The sequence below is a fragment of the Astyanax mexicanus genome, chromosome 9 (assembly GCF_023375975.1).
Source record: "Astyanax mexicanus isolate ESR-SI-001 chromosome 9, AstMex3_surface, whole genome shotgun sequence".
NCBI lineage: Eukaryota > Metazoa > Chordata > Actinopteri > Characiformes > Acestrorhamphidae > Astyanax > Astyanax mexicanus.
Window position 1 is genome coordinate 6,983,762 of NC_064416.1, and position 21,792 is coordinate 7,005,553.

Consider the following 21,792-nt stretch of genomic DNA (forward strand, 5'->3'; position numbering starts at 1 on the left):
GTAATGAACTAAACTTATTTGTTTTATACCAATTAATTTGCCCAGCAGTTCTACCTACAAATAAATAAATATATTGGGTTGTTTTCTTACTTTCATGTGAATTCCATTTTACTTATTTAAAGCCTGGAAAAAGTGAATTTAGATGGCAGGCAGTTAATCAGAATATATGATCTAAAAGTTTACCAAAGGTAGTCCGGGGAGAATGACTACACACTGATGTGATGTGAGTATCAGAAACTAAAGGGTACACTCAATTAGTTTGTCCCAACAGACTAAACTCAGTTATTATAAGTTGACTACTAACTGTGGGTTTACAGTGCATGAGTTTGACACAATAATAACTTTTCTGAATACTCATATACACATTTATATCAAGTAATCACGTGTATCATGCCATGTCATCTGCTGGTGTTGATCCACTGTGTTTTATTATCAAGTCTAAAGTCAGTGCAGTTTTGTTTTCCCACAAATTCTTACAGCACTTCATGCTTCCCTCTGCTACTGACAACTTTTATGAAGATGCAGATTTCATTTTCCAGCAGGACTTGGCACACTGCCCACACTACCAAAAGTACCAATTTGTTTTATATAACATTTTTATTTATTTTCTGAGACACTGATGTTTGGGTTTTTATTGGCTGTAAGCCATAATCATCAACAATATAAGAAATAAACACCTAGAAATAGATCAATCTGTGTTTAATACATCTATATAATATATAAGTTTCACATTTCAAACTAAATTACAGAAATAGAGTAACTTTATTAACAATTCTCATTTCTAATGTCTAATTTCACATGCACTGCAAAAAACTACATTTTAGCAAGTTAATTTTCTAATTTTAAGGCAATAAATATTATTTTCTTCTCTGATAAGATTTTTCGTCTTACTAAGCACTTTACTTGTAGGTGAGGGTAGTTGTGCCGAAAAAGGTTGTGGGTTGTAGGAAAAATAAATTATGGCAACTGCAGTAGCACATCTAGTGCAAGTGATTTTATTTTTGAAGGTGCACAAAAATGGAAAAATACCAAAAAAAGAAACAAAATAAACAAAACAAAATCTATTATGCAAAATTCACACAAGGAATCAACTTTTTCCTCAAATGTGTAACGTTGGTTCGTATATTAACCAACCATGGCATACCTCAACCATCCCTTTACCATCAGGAAATGAGGCCTTAAATAGGCCACCACTGGTCTACCCAACCCAGCCAAAACCAACATATTTTCCATTGCAGGGGGATACAATTATAAACAAAACAAACAATAAATCAAATAAAAAAGTGCAAAAGTGTTAGATTATTTTGCTTAGATTTTAAATAATTATCCTTATCAGTCTAACTTAGAGTTAGTTTCACCTCATTTTAAGTCATTTGAACTGAAAATAAGCAAAAACAAAAAAGTCAGAAATCTAATTCTTGTGTCTAAAGGCAAAAAAGGCAAAAAAAAATCAGTGATCTTTGCTTGATTTTAGTCTTACTTCACTCATTTTGAGACGTTGTGATTGCTTGTTTAAAATAAATCTTACTAAAAAAAATTTGCTTACCCCGTTGGCAGATTAATTTGCTTAATATAAGCATCAATATCTCAATTTACAGATATTTTGTCCAGTTTTTGCCAAAAATAGATTTATTCTGTATCTTCTGTCTGCAGGTGTGGCCAGACATTCCTAATGTCACCGTGGATGAATCTCTGGACTGGGACACTCAGGTTGAGGTAAAGATGAGCTGCTGTCCGTCCATCTGATCTTCTTCCTGTCTGTAATCAGTGATCAGAGACAGCGGTTGTCTGCTGATATGGTTTTCCTGTAAAGTGTCTGATGTTGGAATCGTCTGTACAATGTGCTGTAATTGCACAGCCGAAGGAGGTCATTCGTCCAATCAGAACACAATAGCATCAGGCTAGCTCATCATGCCTGACCTACTGCTGTGATAATCAGTTCTGTCTGTCTGTGTGTATTCACGAGTGTGTATTCACGAGTGTGTGTGTGTGTGTGTGTGAGAGCCTATATCAAACTTTTAAAACTTTCTTTTCGACTTAAAATTAAGAAAACCAACAAAATGCACTATACTAGAGTTTAACAATTTTTTTGGGAAAACCGCTAACTAAAAGTAAGCTAAACCTTTGGTAGAACATCAATTACTCATCAGTTACTTTATTACTGTAGTTCTTCACCTGTCAGACCTCTTATTCTTCTCTTCTCTGCTGAAGCTGAGACGGTTTCCAAGAGTCTTTTGAAGGTATAGGAAACAGTACTCACTTCTCTTTGGCTTCATCTGTAATTTCTCTTTTCACTTTTAACTTTCACTTTTAATAGATACAGAGTTCTCTGTGTTTTATCTGTAAGTGTGTAAATGTTGCAGTAGAGAGTAACAGCAGTAACACTGCATTTGTTCCAGCTTTACTGCTTTACTACAGAGAAATTCTTTTTCTTAACTAATTTCAATTTCAATGTATATATTTAAATAAATACAGCTCTGGAAAAAATAAGAGACCACTTAAAAGTTATGAGTTTCTTTCATTTTACCACCAAATACACCAAATTGAAAACTTTTGGAATATAATCAAGACGAAGATGGATCAAACCAAGCCATCAAACCTGAACTGCTTGAATTTCTGCACCAGGAGTAAAGGCATAAAGTTATCCAAAAGCAGTGTATAAGACTGGTGGAGGAGAACATGATGCCAAGATGCATGAAATCTATATGGTTATGGTTAAAAACCAGGGATATTCCAACAAATATTGATTTCTAAACTTTTAAAACTTTATGAATATGAACTTGTTTTCTTCTGCTAATTAATGCTCTAAATGACAATATTCTTATTTGGAATTTGGGAGAAATGTTGTCTGTAGTTTATAGAATAAAACAACAATGTTCATTTTATGCAAACATAAACCTATAAATAGCAAAATCAGAGAAACTGATTCAGCAACTAAAGTGGTCTATTATTATTATTTTTTTTTTTTCAGAGCTGTATACCTGGATGTAAATAAATGAATGAAGTGTATGAACACATTTGGTGATTTAATGTGTATGTTTATATGTTTTCAGATATACAGAGCCTATGCAGCATTCCCTGATTTCTTCAGGAACTCTACAGCCGAATGGTGGCACACAGAAATCGCAGACTTCTACGAAAGGTTGAAGTTTGACGGCCTTTGGATCGTAAGTTCTTATTTTTTGTGACTCTTCATGTATTTAAACAAACAGTACAATGTCAAGCAATAGTATAAGTCTTTCTTATTCTTTAACTTGCATTTTCTTGTGAAAATTACAGCATTACATGTAATTAATGTGCTATTAATGTGTTATTATTATTTTGCATTTTTGTTTGGTTTGTTTTTTTGTATTTTTAGAGTGTATACTGATTTTATCATCTTAATTATCATCTCAAGCATTGGGTAAAGGTCTACCATTTAGACCTAACTTATGCAATTTTAATTTGTTATACGATATATATTTCACATTTTAAGGACTGGCATAAGCTTCTATAACATCTCCCGTGTACTTATAGCAAAATGCAGTAAATAATCCTTTGTAGACTATAAGTGTTTGATTTTATAGAGACATGTTTCATAATGCCTTAGTACTTATATTGCTTTTTCTATGTAATTGCATTATTATAAAACATTTGTCATTTACAGACAGTCTAGAGCACTTATAATGTAGTATATGCTTTATAATGGGTTATACTATACAGGCTTAATTTGATATATTAAACCTGTAGATATATGTTATATTGCATTATATTGTGTGACAGAAATATTAAATCTGTACTAAATTGCATTAAAACATTAGTATGTAATTCTTACGAACAATTAATACAGTTATTATATCCATATGATGTGTAATATTTTTTTTGTTGTGAGAACATTAAGGAGTTAAAGTACAGAAATGAAATTCAAATAGCAGTTTTTTTCATTATTATAATTTTTCATTATTATCAATGTACTCCGAGTTTAAATAAAGGTTGATTGATTGATTGATTGATTGATTGATTGATTGATTGATTGATTGATCTGCTGCCATCATGCGATCAGGACATGAATGAACCAGCCAGCTTCATCCACGGAACAGTTGGAGAGAAGTGCCTGGGCCCGGACATCTATGACAACCCGCCATACATGCCACGTAAGCTCTCTGCTATTTCTCTTTCAGTCGTTCTCACTTATTCTCTTGTTTTTTGGTCTGGTTAACCCTTTGAAACCTAGCCTGTTTTTGCATGTTTTTTGTCCGTTTTTGTCAGTTCCTCTTTCAGGTCTTATAACACAGTAATTATATCAGACAGACACATGTCTTGATCTCTTTTACTCCAGAAGACATACGGCTGCTCGAAAATATAATCATTTAAAATGTAAAAGGAAGCAGAATTGTTATATTTTCCTGGAACTGATCATGTTTTGGTCAAAATTTTACCAAGCAAAATTGTACTTATTTTTAAATGCATAGATTTTAAAAATATTCACACCTAAAATATCTTTTAAAAAATGGTTAGACTAGAGTGTTTATGAGTTTAAAGCATAAGAATATTGATGATTTGAATTCATTACATGGTTTATTAATTATTACTTTTATAAAATACATGGAGAAACAGCATCAGGCGGAGTTATTTTTCTTGATAATCAATAATCACACCTCTAGGATACATGTAGATACTAAAAACCTGACACTCAGAGCAGCCTATGCCTTTCAGTATTTTAATCAGGACACACAAAGAAAACTAACTATATACAAAAATGTCAACTTTTTAGTTTAAATAATAAACATGTTCAGTGCAAAATAACTACTTAGTAAAAATGTGAAAGTAAAATAAAAACTATATAAAGTAGTGCGCACACCATACCTAGCTTTAGTTTGAGTAAAGCAGGTAGTTTCACCCTTTTTCTGTGAACACTTTTGAGTCTTTATTTACTGATATTATTTGGTTTGAAACATCATATAAATGTGTTTGAAGCACTAGAAGTAAATAATATTGGTTGAGGAAGGAGATCTCACTTTTTTAGGTGTTTTTCATCGCTAATTTTAGAAAGAGTAAGTTCCGCCCTTTCTAACCATATATGGATTATGTTGATGTGTGAAGGGATTCCTGAGTAATTAAGCTGAGTTTCTACTCACTGACCACTTTATTAATAACATCAACCTCGTGCTTTTTCTCACTGGCCACTTTATTAGATACACTTAATGAAATACAAAAGGTAGAACTACAAGAAAGGGTTTTCTAATCTAATGGTCTGAAAGTGAATAGAGTCTTATAATGCATTATAAAAACTAGAGCAATCCAAAAAGCCACTTTGCATAATGTTGATATGGCTTAATTTTCATATAAATTTCATAGTGTTTGCATCAGACCTCATGGCTTCCACATGTTGCCAGAGACAGAAAACAGCAGGGGATTTGAGAAGCTCGTGTTGAGGAGCATCAGCTCGTCTTTTACTGCATGTTTCCTGTCTCTTTCACTAAATTATACAATTTTTAATTATGTGTGTGTGTGTAGATATACACACTCCGGACTGACATCTGTATGTTGTGTAATATGTGTGTAATAACTGATTTATAGTGTGTGTGAATGTACTATGGGGTTTTAATTTGGGTTTCTATAGTGTGTGTATGTGTGTGTGTTTAGCATTAGCATTAGCATTATCTTTTAATTTGGTTCTGATTGTGGATGTCCCATAAATAGAACAGGGTGTTTGTGTGTTAGTTTTATATAGTTTCAGATATTATGGGATTTTTCATGCTCCACTATAAATCCACTATAAAATGCTCCATCCGAAATGAGATCAATTGATGATACTACATGTTAAAAGAGTCCTTTTTCATTGGTTCTCTGGTTCAAATCAGTTGTGTAACAGCAGAGGCACACTGAAACAAATGATGAGTAAAATTTACTTTAAAAAGGTTTTGCAACTTTCTGCATTAGTTTTTTTTTTTAAATAAATTTAATTTGAGATCAATTGAAGTAACTTCAACTTGGTTTCAATAATTAAATGTTACATAGAGTAAATAAGTGAACTGAACTTCAGTCAATCCTTTCTTTAAGTAAACTTTACTTCATTTATTTTACTGAATCAATCCTTTCTTTTAGTAAACTTTACTTAATTTCTGCATACAATATTACCTAAATAAAATTACTTCATTTATACAATATTACTCCAATAATGTATGATAAATAATATATTATAATTCCTGAAATTTTAATATGTTTAGTAAAAACACACATATTACACTATCGCAACACATGTGTGTTTTAACAAAAAATATTTAAATTTCAGGAATGACAATATATTATGTATCATAAATTATTTTAGTAATATTGTATAAATTAAGTAACTGTAAATAGGTAATATTGTTTGCAGAAATGAAGCAAAGTTTACTTAAAGAAAGGATTTAATGAAGTTCAGTTCACTTATTTACTCTATGTAACATTAAAGTCTTGAAACCGAGTTGAAGTTACTTAAATTTATCTGAAATTTAAATTTATTAAAAAAGCAAATGCAGAAAGTTGTGAAACTTTTTTAAAGTAAATTTTACTCATCATTTTTTGCAGTGCAACATTTGTTTATAGCTGTGGTAATTATCTGGGTAATTAATCAGGTTAAACTGCAACTGAACAGCCTTTTAGCTCAAACCTGAGAAGTATATTTGACAGTTTGGTCAGATTGAGGCTGGATCACATTCTCACCACAAAAAACAAACAAACAAAAAAATGCTCCAGAGATTGTTTGAAACCAGACTGAAACCAGATATTAGTGCAGTAGTTTTGATCCAAAACAGAGTAGGATTTATGTTTATCATCTGAACTGAAATAAATAGCTTTTTTTTTCCTGAAAAAAAAATGGTCCTCAACATTTTAGTAAACAGTACATAGAGTCAATCCCTCGTGATTAAAAATGAATGAAATAAAAATGAGTTAATGTGCATTAAGTCATTCTAATGTGAACGTCCAATCACGAGCGTAATGAGTGTGTTTGTGTGTGTGTGTTTGTGTGTGATTAATATACAGCGCTGGAGTCTAAAGAGCGAGGCCTGAACCACAAGACCCTCTGCATGAACAGTGAACAGATCCTGTCTGACGGAACTCCAGTCAAACACTACGACGTCCACAACCTGTACGGGTGGTCCCACACAAAGCCCACCTACGAGTGAGTGACTCCAGCTTACACCCAACTTCACAGAGCTGCAACTAATGATTATTTTGGTAGTCGACTAATCTAATGATTATTTTTTGGATTAGTTGATTAGTCAATTAGTCAGCAATTATTTCTGCCATGTTGTCCATCTTTAAAAACGATAGAAACAGCTGAACATGAGATTTAAAAGGCATTTACATGTCTGGATGTTGTTTAAACGTGGAGAGTACTGATATTTAATGATGTATTGATTGCTCTTTTGTCCCCAGCACTTTGTGAAATGCAGTACTGTAAATAAAATTTGTAGTCTAAACTTACCTTGTACTTTCCCAACACTTATAGTGTAACTGTTCTCTATAAATCAGTAAATACAAAATACTTATGGGGTCCTTGTCATGGTATGTACAGAATGGCAGACACGTGCAGATACTGATAAAATCAAAATGTGTTTATTATAAGAATAAACAGATGTAATCAGAGTCGATACAGAGAAATGGGTGATCACCAGTAAACAGAGCAATGAAGGCAAAACCATACCAGAAACGATAACCAGTCCAGAGTTCATACACGAGCAATCCAGTATCAGAGGTAATCCAAGAGGCAGTAGTGAAAACACAGTCCAAGTCATACACAAACAATCCAGTATCAGAGGCAAAGGCAATAATCGGCGTCGAGAAAACAAAAGCAAGGTCATACACAAAGTAAACTGAGACAAGAGATAAAGTAACGCTTTGTAAAGAGGATAACCTACAATACGCGGCGTGGTAGTCTGTTTGGCGTGCACCTTTATAGTGCCAGTAATCAGTATTCGGGACTTCCTGGAGGAAGCAAGTGAGGTGTCACGTGATCAGGTGAGTGCGTGATGTCAGCGGGTGGTGCATTCTGGGTAGTGTAGTTGTTGACCTGAGAACCTCCGTTAGAGCTGGGTGTGGAAGGGACAGAGGAGCTAACAGCACCAGACGTGACAGTCCTACTCTTTCTTTACTGTTTGTAAAAGCACAGGAGAACCTGTAATTTCCCTAAACCTGTGGTGCAATTTTCATATAAAATAACATATAATCATTTTCCCTTTGTTCATGGCAGTTATAAAGGCTTCATTCTAGTCACACTCCAGGGAATTATTATTATTATTATTATTATTATTATTATTATTATTATTATTATTATTATTATTATTTTAATAATTTTATGAGTTTGAAAAAGAAGAATTTGATTTATGCTTTCAAAACTGTCAAGGGTGGAGCAGCTAAAAACAGTTAGGGTGGAGCAGGAAGAAAACGTATAGTTTTAATGTCAAGACTAAAATATAATAATACTTATATATCTGCAATAACACAATCTGGAATGCTGAGATTTTAAAGAAAATATATTCATTAATACAAAGAAACCACAAGGTTTTATATTAATGGTAAATAAACCCACAGCTCACCTGATTTTTTCTTGTCTTACTCTCTAAGTATACAGTATTAACTAAGTAAATACTCAGAAACAACAGGGAGCGACAGGCTGTATTACGTAGTGTACAGTAAAGTGTTTTAGTGTTCTTACTCTATAAGTACACAGTACTTACCCTGTAAAACGCGGGCTGTATCATAAAGGGTTACCGAAAGAAATTCTATGTTTTACATAATTCTGCTTTAAGATCTTCGTTAACTTCTGTCAGTAAAGCGTGAACTAGGCTACGTTCACACAGCAGTTAAAAATGGCCCAAATCCGATTTTCTGATCAAATCTGATTTTTAATTTGGCCTGTTCACACATTCTTAATAATGTGACCCATATCTTACATCTCTATGAATGGTGCACACTTTGTAAGTGGCACACATGCGCAACAGAGCAGTGCTTCACGTTAAGTTTCACTATGAATAAGTTTGGGCTGATGCTAGGCTTATCAATGATAATTCACTTTTCAGCATTGTTGAAAAGAACAGGTTATTTGGCCACATTCAGGTTTTTGTTTATTTATTTATTTTTTTTCTTGGACATCGCAGCCACGCTCTGAAGCTGCATTTGGCCAATTCATTAGAAACTCCATGTCCAAATATCACGTGAATTTTATTCTGGCCATTCAAACAGAGGTGCATTGCCCTGAACCAGATATTTCAATACCACATATTGAAGTGACCCAAATCAGAATCGAAAATGTCAGTTTTTTTTCTGTTTACACTCCCACACAAATTACCTACCTGTGTCACATATGACGTAAAAGATCTGATTTGGGCCACATTTACCTGCTGTTTAAATGTAGCCTTAGACACTACTGATGATTTATTTACTATGCACTCATCTATTCTCATTAGTACATATGAAGAGTTTGATTCCAAAACGCGATAATCGCCGTTTAAAAAAAAAAAAAAAAATGAGTTAGAGCCAAATGTACAATTTACTGTTATTTATTATTGTATTTTGCACATTTTCAGTCAAAAAAAAAATTCTATTGATGCCAAAGGATATATAAGACATTTTGAAAAAAAAAAAAAAAAAAACATGGCATGGATTTATTGCGTTTTGCGAAAAAAAACTAATTATTTTTAAAAAATAAAATTTTAAATATTAAAATCTTTTTTTGTGTTATTTTAACCTTAGTATGGTATTTGATAGTTTGAAACAGAAAACAGTGGTTTTCAGCCTACCACTTTCTTGCTAAAGAAAACACATTTTTACTCAAATTGATAAAAATGGATTTATAGTGTTTTGGAACCAAACTCTTCATATATTACTACATAATCAGAAGTGTGGAAATCACATATGATTGCACTGTAAGATAATTACGCAACAAATTAAATTGATATCTAATAAATACAGCTTTAAACTTAGTAATCAATGTGTATATGTGTGTCTGTACACTACAGTGCCCTGTTGAATGTAACCGGTAAGAGAGGAATCGTGGTGACCCGCTCTACCTACCCCACCAGCGGGCAGTGGGCTGGACACTGGCTGGGAGACAACAATGCCAGCTGGGACCAGCTCTACAAGTCTGTCATAGGTACATATATATGTGTGTGTGTGTGTGTGTGTGTGTGTGTGTGTTTGTTTCAGTTTCATTTTCCATCAAATGCAATAAAATATGGAAGTGGATCAAGTGGTAACACTACCAGTGTTTTAATAATAATGTTATTTATTTATTTATTTATTTAAGTTTTAAGAGAGCACCACATACTGTTGAGAAAGCACCAGTTAGAAGTTAGTGAGTACCAAATATTATTAGGTGAGCACCGGATAGTGTTAGGTGAGCTCTAGACACTATCAGAGGATTGCCAGGTAGTATTTAGTGAGCACCAATTGTTACTGGATGGGCACAATATAGTATTAGGTGATCTACAGACACTTTTCAGTATTTATGACGTACCTATACTGTTTGATGAACACCAGATAGAATTTAGTGAGCACTACATATAGTATTAATTACAATATACACCAGATACTATTAGGTGAGCACCAGAAAGTATTTACTGAGCATCTTATACTATTAAATGAGTACTACATACTGCTGAGGGTGCACTAGCTAGTATTTAATGACAGCACATAGTATTCGAAGATCACCAGGTATTATTTGTGAGCACCAAATATTATTATTATTATTATTATTATTATTATTATTATTATTATTAGGTGAGCAACAGCTACTATTAGGTGAATATGATATACTTTTAGACAAGCACCAGATAGTATTTAGTGAGCACTAAATAGTATTTATCGAGCACCAGCTACTAATAGGTAAGCCATGAAAAGTAGTTAGTGAGCACTAGATACTAATAGGTAAGCAACATAAAGTATTTAGAGAGCACTGGAGAGTATTTAGTGAGCACCAGATACTATCAGACCAGATAAAATACGATTAGATAATCCTTTATTAATCCCAGAGAGGACAGAGCAAAGGAAGTAGCATGAATATACAAGCAATATATAAAATAGAAACAAATTAAATAAATAATAGTAATAAAAAATAAATGATCAAATATTGCACTTTAAGCATATTTTACATGATGGTGGTAAACATATAATATTAATAATGAAATAAATTGCACGTAGTGAAAATTATGAAACACGATATGACTTTTTTTTTAACCAGATAAAACTAAATGTAACTCCTGTCTATTGTGTGCAGTGGCTGTTATAAATTCGTACAGCGGCTAGGAAAATTACTATTTTAGTTAATACTGTTTAACCCATCCATCGTATCTGGTATCTATCTGATACTATATGGTGCACACCAGATATTACACAGTGTTCCTTCAGAGGCTCCACAGTAAAGTGCTACAGATGTGATGGACATAAAATCCAGCCAGGAGTTTATCTGTAGTGAAATATAGTGAAATATACTGGCCTACTTATGGGCAGCGGGGTGGACACTGGCGGAAAGGCAATAATGCTGGCTGTGGCCGACTCTCCAAGTCTGTTATTATTGGTTAGTGTGTGTGTATAAGTGTGTGTAAGTGTGTGTGTAAGTGTGTGTATGTTTCTGTTTTATTTTGCATCAAATGCAATAAGATATGGAGGTGGATCAAGTGTTCACTTGATCAAATGTTCAATTATTATAAGGTGAGCACTAAATATTATTAGGTGCACCCAGTGATATTAGGAGATCACCAAATATTATTTAGTGAGTACTAGATTGTATTTAGTGAGCATCGGATAGTACTTAGTGAGTATCAGATTCATTTTGTACCTTTACTATTAGGTGATGAGCAGATAGTATATTGTGAGAACCAGATACTATTAGGCGAGCACCACATCATATAGTATTTAGTAAGTATCAGATAGTATTTAGTGAGTATCAGATAGTATTTAGTGAGTATCAGATAGTATTTAGTAAGTATCAGATAGTATTTAGTGAGTATCAGATAGTATTTAGTGAGTATCAAGTAATATTTATTATGCACCTATATTATTAGGTGAGCACTAGAAAGTTTTCAATGGGCACCGGCTACAAACAGGTAAGCAACAAAAATCATAAGTTGTGCACCACCTACTATTATGAGATTATGAGATACTTTTAGATGAGCACTAGATAGTATTTAGAGTGCACTAAATAGTATTTAGTGAGCACCAGATACTATCTCACATAACATTTTATTTATTAGGTAAATTGCTATATTAAAATCTACAATTACTGTTTTAGTTCATTTTGTTTAACCAATAATACACAATGCCTCATCCATCATACATGGTATCTATCTGATACTATATGGTGCACACCAGATATTAAACAGTGTCCCTTCAGAGGCTCCACAGTAAAGTGCTACAGATGTGATGGACATAAAATCCAGCCAGGAGTTTATCTGTAGTGAAATATAGTGAAATATACTGGCCTACTTATGGGCAGCGAGGTGGACACTGGCTGAAAGGAAATAATGCTGGCTGTGGCCGACTCTCCAAGTCTGTTATTATTGGTTGGTGTGTGTGTGTATAAGTGTAAGTGTGTGTATAAGTGTGTGTGTGTGTGTAAGAAAAAGAGAGAGAGAGAGAAAGAGAGATAGAGAGTCAGTATAGCTATAGTGTGTGGGTGTAAAGATGAATGATGTTTTCTGTACATTAGTGCAGGAAGCTGAATGCTGCTTTGTTCCAGTAAACACACATCTCAACTCTGCTAGACAATGCTGCCTTGTTGAATATATGTGCTTTCTTTTTTTCTCTCTCTCTCTCTCTCTCTCTCTCTCTCTCTCTCTCTCTCTCTCTCTCTCTCTCTCTCTCTCTCTTTTTTCTCAGGCATGCTGGAGTTCAGTCTGTTTGGCATCCCTTATGTAAGTGCCTTTGCCCCTATCTGCAGATATTGCTATTGATTTTTAAGCCTTTGTTTATTTCCTATTAAACGTATGTTTGGGGCTGAAGGCAGTGTGTTATGCAGCCTCCGCGGCGCTATGCCGCTTCATTTGTTAAAGTTAGGCCACCGGCACTCCGAGCCGTGTTGTAACAGAGCTCGGTAATTGAGCGCACTTGTCTCCCCCGTCTTTCAGACTGGAGCGGATATTTGTGGATTCTTCAACGCGGCGGAATACGAGATGTGTCTGCGCTGGATGCAGCTGGGAGCTTTTTACCCATACTCCAGAAATCACAACGGCAAGGGCAACGATGTGAGAACACGCATGCACACATACTCTCTCTGCATCACTCTACTGCATAAATAAATAGAGAAATGTCTCAGTATCAAATGCGCAATATTGCCTGAGCAGAAACGTCAGTGTACCTGATATATATACATAGATGACATCCTTGTACACATAGAGATACAAGTTTATTATCCTGTTCTCTTATGTAAAACCTCATCTTAACCTGAAACCTGAAACCTAATTCTAACTCTCATTCTGAACCTAATCCTTAATCTATTTTTAGAACCAACCCAGAATCTAAAGGGTTTTATTTCAGTGATCTATAGCACACTGGTTTTAGGGCGTGTCCATGTGTATTTGGTATTGTGATAGTGCAAAAAATGTGCCTTGCGTGGCATGTAGTAATTCTCTTAATTAATCATGGGTGTGTTTTGGGCGTAACGTGAAATAAACCAATCACTGTGTAACTTGTCATTTCCTTTAAGAAGCAGGTGAGCTCTGACTTTGGCATGTTTTTATCTTAACAGTGCAGCGCCGAAATTTATTCGGTTTATTGTTGAGTTAATCTAACCTCATCCTTAATCTAAAATCTAACCCAGATTCTAACCCTCTCTTTGGATCTAGTCCTAAACCATATGCGACTTTAATCGAACTAATTCTAACACGAATCTCAGCCCTTATTCTGGATTTAATCCTAAACCTTAATTTAACCTTAATCCAATATCTAATCATACACCCCCAATATGAACCTAATCCTAAATCAAATCCTCAAATCCTAAACTTTAAATGTCAATCTAAAACCTAATCTTAACCGTCACTCTGGACCCAATCCAAATGCCTATATCTAGTTCACTTACAAACTACTCCTATTTCTAGGTCCTAATCCTAATTGTAACCTTAACTTTATTCCAAAACGTAATGCTGTTTGTACTTCTAAATCTAATCTGTTCGTCAACCCTTTCTCTGGATCTAATTCTAAACCATATGCAATTTTAGTCCAAAATCTAATCCTAACCAGCTTCCTGGCCCTAATTCCGACTCAGATTTTAACATCCTAAGATTAATTTCTAGCTCTAATCTTAAACCTTAAATTAACCTATATCCAAAATCCAATCCTAACTCTCATCCTGTATCTAATCCTAAATCTAACATAAAATGTCAATTCAAAATCTAATCTTAACCCTCAATCTGGATTTAATCCTATATCTAACCTTTACTGTCAATCTAAAATATAATCTTAGCCTTAAACCTGGACTTAATCCTAAATCTAACCCTAAACCTCAACCCAAAACCTCACTCTGGTCTTAACCTGAACATGTACCTGTATCTCACCAAAAGGCCAATCCATTTACTCAAACCTTGTGGATCTAATCTTAAACATTAAATTAACCTAAATCCAAAATTCAATCCAAACCCTTACCCTGCATCTAAGCGTAAATCGGACCTTTAATCTCAAACCCAAAAACGGATCCTAACTCTGGCCTTAATTTTGACCCTAGTATTAAATGTCAATTCAAAACCTAATTTTAACTCTTATTCTGGACCTTTTTTTCTAAAATCTAACCTTAAACCTCAATCCAAAACCTCGCTCTGGTCTTGATCTTAACATGTCCATGTATCTCACCTAAAAACATAATTAATTTACTTAAACCTCAACCCAAAGCCTTAAACTTGACCATAACCCGTACCTAAACCCAAGCCCTGTCAATTGATCTGAGCCCAAAGCCTAATTCTAACTCCTGCCCTGTTCCTAATCCTAATCTTAAACCTCAACCCAATGCCTTAACCTTGACCATAACCTGTATCTAAACCCAAGTCCTGTCCCTTGATCTAAGACAAAAAGACTAATTCTAACTCCTGCCCTGTTCCTAATCCTAATTTTAAACCTCAACCCAAAGCCTAACCCTCACCCCCTTTGTCTACACAGAGTTTCACTGACTTTAATTCATGTTTGGAACATAAAAAATAGAGAAATAATAGAAAAATAAAGCTTAGATGTCCAATGTTAAGGCAGTTTACCATATATACAGTATGCTCACACACATTGTGGACGCCAGTTCTTTAGAAACACCATACACATACAGTAGCAGTTCACACAACACTATGTGTGTGTGTGTGTGTGTGTGTATGTGTTGGGGGGGGTCATGCCTAATCAAAAGGGTCTCGGGTGCAGGGCAGTGAGTGATGTCAGAGCTCAGCGGTCGGCCGTGTTATCAGGTATTTGCTGTGGCATTTGTTTAAAAAGTGACCTTTGTGAGTGCTGGAACACGTCGCAAAAATCCAATAAAGCCCGGAGTGCGAGGATCGATGCGGCCGGGCTGAATTTCCTCATCCGGCGATGCCGCAGCTTCGTCGCTGACGGGGATACGGGGGCATAATTGAATTTTCAAGGTGATCCGAGCCCCCCCTCTCAGTTCCAATCATTTAATAATGGCTTGCAGATGGATGTTTAAACAAGAGAGAGAGAGATTAAAACACAAACAGCCCGCCGACGTACAAAACCGCCACAGCGCCGGACCCAGGTCACCCACAAAACACACCGCCATCGCCATCCATCGCTCTTCTCACCTTACAGTACACACACACTGAGATACAGCAGAGCAGAGCTGGGAGTGAGATACTGTACACTACTACTGCTCCTCAAACATAAAGAGACAAAAACTGAGAGTCGCAGAGCACTCTGAGGTGCTTTCACTAATTATAACATATACTGAATATATACTGAATAATTTTCAATGGATTCTGAATAATTTACTGTGTATCAGATAATAAAATGACATAGTAAATACTAAATATATCATATTAGATACAGAATTTTACGGAAAAGGTACTGAATATTTCTGAATAGTGCATAGTATATACTGAAAAAATCATAGCTGATACCGAATATTGTGAGGTAGGTGTATTATACTGAAATATTCATATTAGCTTTTAAATAATCAGTAGTGGGTACTGAATATTTCATAGCTGCATAGTAGAGTAGTACTTAATAGACGCTGAATTTTGCAAAGTAGATACTAAATCATTAACATGACAAATGCATAGTAGTTACTAAATAATTTATATTAGACACCAAATATTATATTGGTATAGTGTCTACTAAATAATTCATAGTTAATACTAAATATTACAAATTTCTTACTGAAATATTCCTAATAACTTTAATAAAAAAAAAAAAAATTAAAAAATAATATTTATTAGTAGGTACTGAATAATCCGTAGTTGAATAACTCACAGTGTATTCTGAATAATTTACTGTGTATAATATACTAATAATTATACCAAATATTTCATATAACATACGGGATTTCACATAATAAATACTGAATATTTCACAGTGAATGCTAAATATTTCAAACTAGGTACTGAATATTGGATAATAGGTACTGAAAAATTCACTGTAGCTACTGAATTTTGCATAGCTAATATTAAATAATTCATACATTAAATACTGGATAATTTGTAGCTACTGATTATTGGAAGATAGGAACTGAATGTTTTTTTTTTATGTAGGTACTGAATATTTTTATTACATACTACATAATTCAAATTAGATACAAATTAGAAAATCCATAGTATTTACTAAAGTAATTTATATTAGATACCAAATATTATATTGGTACTGAATGGGATTAGTATCTATAATAATTCATAGCTGATACTGAATATTGAGTAGTAGGTTGCGTATAATTCACAGTAGATCCTGAATATTGTATAGTGCATACAAGTTAAGTTATATTAGATACTGAAAATCACATATTACATACTATACATCCATAGTATGTTTTAGTAAGTACTGAATATTGCATAATAGATCAGTTAATAGATCAGGTAATTTACATAGCTTGAGCAATTTACAGTGTAGACTGAATAATAGTAATACATAGTATGAAGAGGAAAGAGCGCCATCTACTGTACCCACCCAGAGAGAGCAAGGCCTATTGTACTCTTTCAGGGCTCTGGTAGCAGATGGCAAGCTACATAAACAGGATTCAAACCGGTGATCTCCTGATCATAGCGGCAGCGATCATAGAGATCTAGAAAGAGAGCTGCATATCTAGAGATCTAGAGCTCTAGAAATGCAGCTGGCTGGCCATGGCAGAATTTCTGATCTTTGTCTTCAAGGCAAGCTTTTTTAAACAGTAGCAGTATGTGGATTAGCATTGTACTATTGGAATGGAGCAGTATATCTGTTGACAAAAAAATAAAGGAGGCACTTTTAGTCTCGTGTTTTGCTGACTCATTCATCTTGTTCCATCTGGCCTTGGCCCGAACCACACCTCCCCTTCCCTAATATATACACACACACACACACACTATACACATACACACCTGTACACACACTCTCAATGACAGCCCAATAACACAGTGTGCTCTCCCACCCTGTTTATCTCTGCACCCCTGCTCTCTGCTGTAATTACCCTCCAACATATCATTAGCTTTAATGCGGCTATGCTAGCAGGCCATTTGCGGATCTGAAGCAGCCAGGAAAATGGACAAGGTCATTTAGACAGACCTGGATAGTGCTCAAGATGATGTGAAAGTAGAGGGAGAAAGAGAGGAGAAGATTAGACATTAAAAAAAAAAAGTCACAATGCTCTTTGCTATCTTACCATCTATTACCCTGTAATCAGTCTATTTTCACATCTTGCACCCGTGCCATTAAAATAGTGTATTATTAAATTGAGTTTTAGGAATAAATCTACACTGATGGGGTGCTCTGAAAGTAAGGTGTGTTCAGGTAAATTTCTAGCATGTTTGCTATGATATTGGTGGTAGGAAATACAGTACAGGTGCGCCACACAATCCTATCTTAGCCAAGTCAGAGCGCACATGTCTCTTAAAGGGAATAACAAGTGACGCACTGATTTTACTGATTTTACTGTTTACACCTTACGCCAAAAACACATCCATGATTAATTAAAATAATTATTTCATGCTTTTTGCACATTTTAAGCCACACAGCGCTTACTTTTTGCGCTCTCAAGATACCAAAAACACACCGACACACCCTAAATCCAGCTGAGCAATGCGTAATTGACCTATACGCAACAGATCGCTAAAATTGTTCTCTATAAATTAAAAATAGGATTTCTTAATATTTACTCTAATCATTTAAAGTTTACACAAGCTGAAAAGTTTGCAAAATAATGTAGTATTTAAAAAGGAGGGTCAAGGTCAGAGTCAGGTACTGACCAGAGACCAGAGACCCTATCCAATGACCAGTGCTATACCTGATTGAAAATGTGTGGGATGCTACAAATTTTGGACATGCAATTTTTTTATTTTTTTATTTTTTTTTAACAATGCTATTTACTAAAAGTTAAGTATTATGTATTAAGATTTTTGCAGTATTTAAGAATCAAGAATCACTATTTAAGAGTAGCCAGAGGCCCATTGTCAAGATCCAATTGTACAGAACTCAGACTTGTGCAGATAACAATAAGATAAGACTACATTAAAAGAAGTGTCAATGCAAAGAGTAGTCAAAACAAGCAACAAGAAAACGGTCAACACCAGTAAACAGCAGCAAGAGAGAGCAGACATACAATAAACAAAGAGACAAAAAAAGGAAAGTTGTAAACGAGAGAGTAAACCAGGAAAGAGATAAACGCATTGTGAAGTGGTAAACTAATAATAATACTCAGTGTGTGTGTAGTGAAGGTGAATTTGTATGTGTGTGAACAGGTGAATTCAATATTCAATAAGATTTACTTTCTGGAGGTGCTGTGTGCAGTAACATATGATCACGAGAGGGAGTGACTTCATTATGTGGTGCGTTCTTGTTATCGTAGTCCAGAGACTGAATAATTCAAGTAGAGCTGAGTGTAGGAGAGACAGGTGTGGCGTCCTACTATTTCTGAATGCACACTTCGGTTCACTATTCCAATAGTACAATGCTAATCCACATACTGCTACTGTTTAAAAAAGCTTGCCTTGAAGACAAAGATCAGGAATTCTGCCATGGCCAGCCAGCTGCATTTCTAGAGCTCTAGATCTCTAGAAATGCAGCTCTCTTTCTAGATCTCTATGATCGCTGCCGCTATGATCAGGAGATCACCGGTTTGAGTCCTGTTTATGTAGCTTGCCATCTGCTACCAGAGCCCTGAAAGAGTACAATAGGCCTTGCTCTCTGTGGGTGGGTACAGTAGATGGCGCTCTCTCCTCTTTCCTCTCATCACTCCTAGGGTGATGTGGAGCTGCACAAGGCTGCGTCTGTGAGCTGATGTATCAGAACCGAGTCACTGCGCTTTCCTCCAAACGCGCTGTGGGTTGGCTAATTGTCTGTGTAGAGCTGTGGAGAAAATACTTAGCATCGTTACTCCCTGAGAGCAATAACTAATAGCGGAGGCTGAGGGAAAGACGGGGAAAGAGCGAATAGTCAGTTGAGTTTGGAGAAGACAGATTGGAAGCGAGAGAGAGAGCGAGGAGGAGGAGAGAGAGATCGCCCTGTTGCCTCCTAATGTCTAGCAGAGTCATTTGCTGGTGTAAATTTGCCCATCGATACGCGGTGCCCGGGAGAGAGATGCTGCAGCTTCAGACAGGCCTGTTTTTCTCCCGCTGTTGCCGGCGAAAATGAGGCGCCTTCGGAAGGCTGCTGCAGGCTCGTGGGTGTCCTTCCATCACATTAAGTTCAGCGCTAATGGAGTCAGAGACCCAGTACATTTGGAATAATTCAGCCTTTTGTTTGAGAAAACCGGTTAGCCCTCAACAGGGGGAAGGTCTCCTCCGCTCAGCCGCCGTAATGTGGAAATATGAGACCCATTATGCTGCCGTAAAATCTGTTCTCTCTGGGTAGAAGCGCCGGAGAAACTTGGAGCCGCGGAGGCCAATAGATCGGCGGAGATATGGATCGCCCAGAACGTAATAAATAACTTGTGCAACAAAGGAGGTTTTCAAAAGCTGCCAGGAACCGTGTCCAAGCACTGCTAAATGCGCGGATTGGGTTGGAGCGTGCTGAGACGCTCCGTATGCTTGGCGAGGCGAGCGATCGGAGGCAGGTGTGGGAAGCTTTGACTCGCGAGTTGTGAGTGCTTGAGGTTGGAAGGGATGAAGTCGGGTAAATAATGTGTGAACTTTTAAAGTGGGATATTGGCTTTTTTATGAGATACAGTGAGAAAGAGAGAGAGAAAGAGAGGTGTTTTTCTAGCTGCTTTTGACTTGAACCTGGATGCATTATGATGCATTAGCCCAGGTGCCTCATCCACATTTGGGCCAAAGATCTATTAAACCAGGATGTGTGTTGGTTGTACAGTTGTGAAGTGTGCAGCAAGTCTGTAGGGATTCACACAGCATCTTTAAGGCTCCATGTAGTGGAATAAACCTAGCATAGCAACATATAGTATAGCATGATAGCCATCCATTGTGCACATCATTGTATCCATCAGTCACACATAGTTGCTCAGAAGAAAGACTGAGGAGATCCTTTGTCCCCAGAGCTATCAGAATAGAAATCAGTTCAGTTTACCCAAGTGTTTTAGATTATTTACATTGCTATTTCATATATCCATATATAGATCTAGTGTCGAGCCAACAACTGCACACTGCACAGCTTGATTTATTGCATGTCAGTGTGTCTTTGTTATCGTAACGACAGGAAAAGTATGATATACGCAGCTTTAAATGTGCAAAAGGCATGTACTAATTGAAGAGTGTAGAGTGTTTGTTGGCGTCTAGCAATAGTGGAAACCCTATCCTGTGCTAAATACTCCATAGGCCACAGCTTGATTTTTGAGTTTGTGTCAGTGTGTCTTTGCTATCGTAAAAATACGGGAAAAGTATGATTTCCACGGCTCGAAATGTGCAAAAGCCATGTACTAACTCTCTTAATAAATCATGAGTGTGTTTTGGGGCGTAACATTTGTCATTCCTATTAAAAGCCAGATGCACTCTCACTTTCGTAGATTGCTAATTCAATGGCGCAGCTACCTGTAATTGTCCAACTCTTCTCAGCAGAGGAAACTGACCTGCTCGTTCACACTTATTCATTCTGTTTATTGATGATGTAAGGTTTGCATAGCTGCAAACCAACAGGCATGCGCTATGGGTTTGTGCACTGCTGCGTGTCCAGCGTCTGCGTAACAAGCAAGGATGTACATGTGTTGTGTATGCGCCTGTGTTAACAATTCACTGCCAAGATAGCAATGAATGTCTGACTCTTGACATCTGTCTAGGTTGTATTCAGTCAGTGGTGAATCTATTGCAATGGTTTTCCATTGGAAGAAAATGGCACAGAAATTCATCAGATTCTATTTAAATGATGTAGCCGCAATGCATGAATACAGATAGTAAGATAGCAATGAGCATCAGGGTGTAAGACAGGGCCCCATTTGTAGAAGACATCCACATAAAAGACATTATAAACTCTTACAGAATAATATAAACTTTCAACATATCACTTTACTTTTAAATCATAAAGTTGATTTAATATTAGTATTACTGTACTTTTAAGTCATTATGTTCATTCCCAGAACCTGAGCCTAATATACTGTATAAGGGCTAACATGCCAAAAGAAAAGAAAAAAGCTGTGAAAAGAATAAAAAGTGTAAAAAAAGTATAAGTTCCACAGTCCTGCCCAACACCTCAGTGACCAAAAATAAATCCCCTGCG

General features: G+C 35.7%; 1 protein-coding gene across 1 annotated transcript in view; it reads left to right on the plus strand.

The window, feature by feature from the left end:
* The window catches only part of si (sucrase-isomaltase (alpha-glucosidase)), a 132,951-nt gene that overhangs the window by 91,127 nt on the left and 20,032 nt on the right, over positions 1 to 21,792 (plus strand). The window contains exons 34-40 of the mRNA XM_049483309.1: positions 1,654 to 1,716; positions 3,054 to 3,167; positions 4,043 to 4,133; positions 7,006 to 7,144; positions 9,984 to 10,117; positions 12,841 to 12,875; positions 13,089 to 13,205. Of these exons, the coding sequence (XP_049339266.1) occupies positions 1,654 to 1,716; positions 3,054 to 3,167; positions 4,043 to 4,133; positions 7,006 to 7,144; positions 9,984 to 10,117; positions 12,841 to 12,875; positions 13,089 to 13,205 (693 nt within the window). The remainder of the gene's footprint in view (positions 1 to 1,653; positions 1,717 to 3,053; positions 3,168 to 4,042; positions 4,134 to 7,005; positions 7,145 to 9,983; positions 10,118 to 12,840; positions 12,876 to 13,088; positions 13,206 to 21,792) is intronic.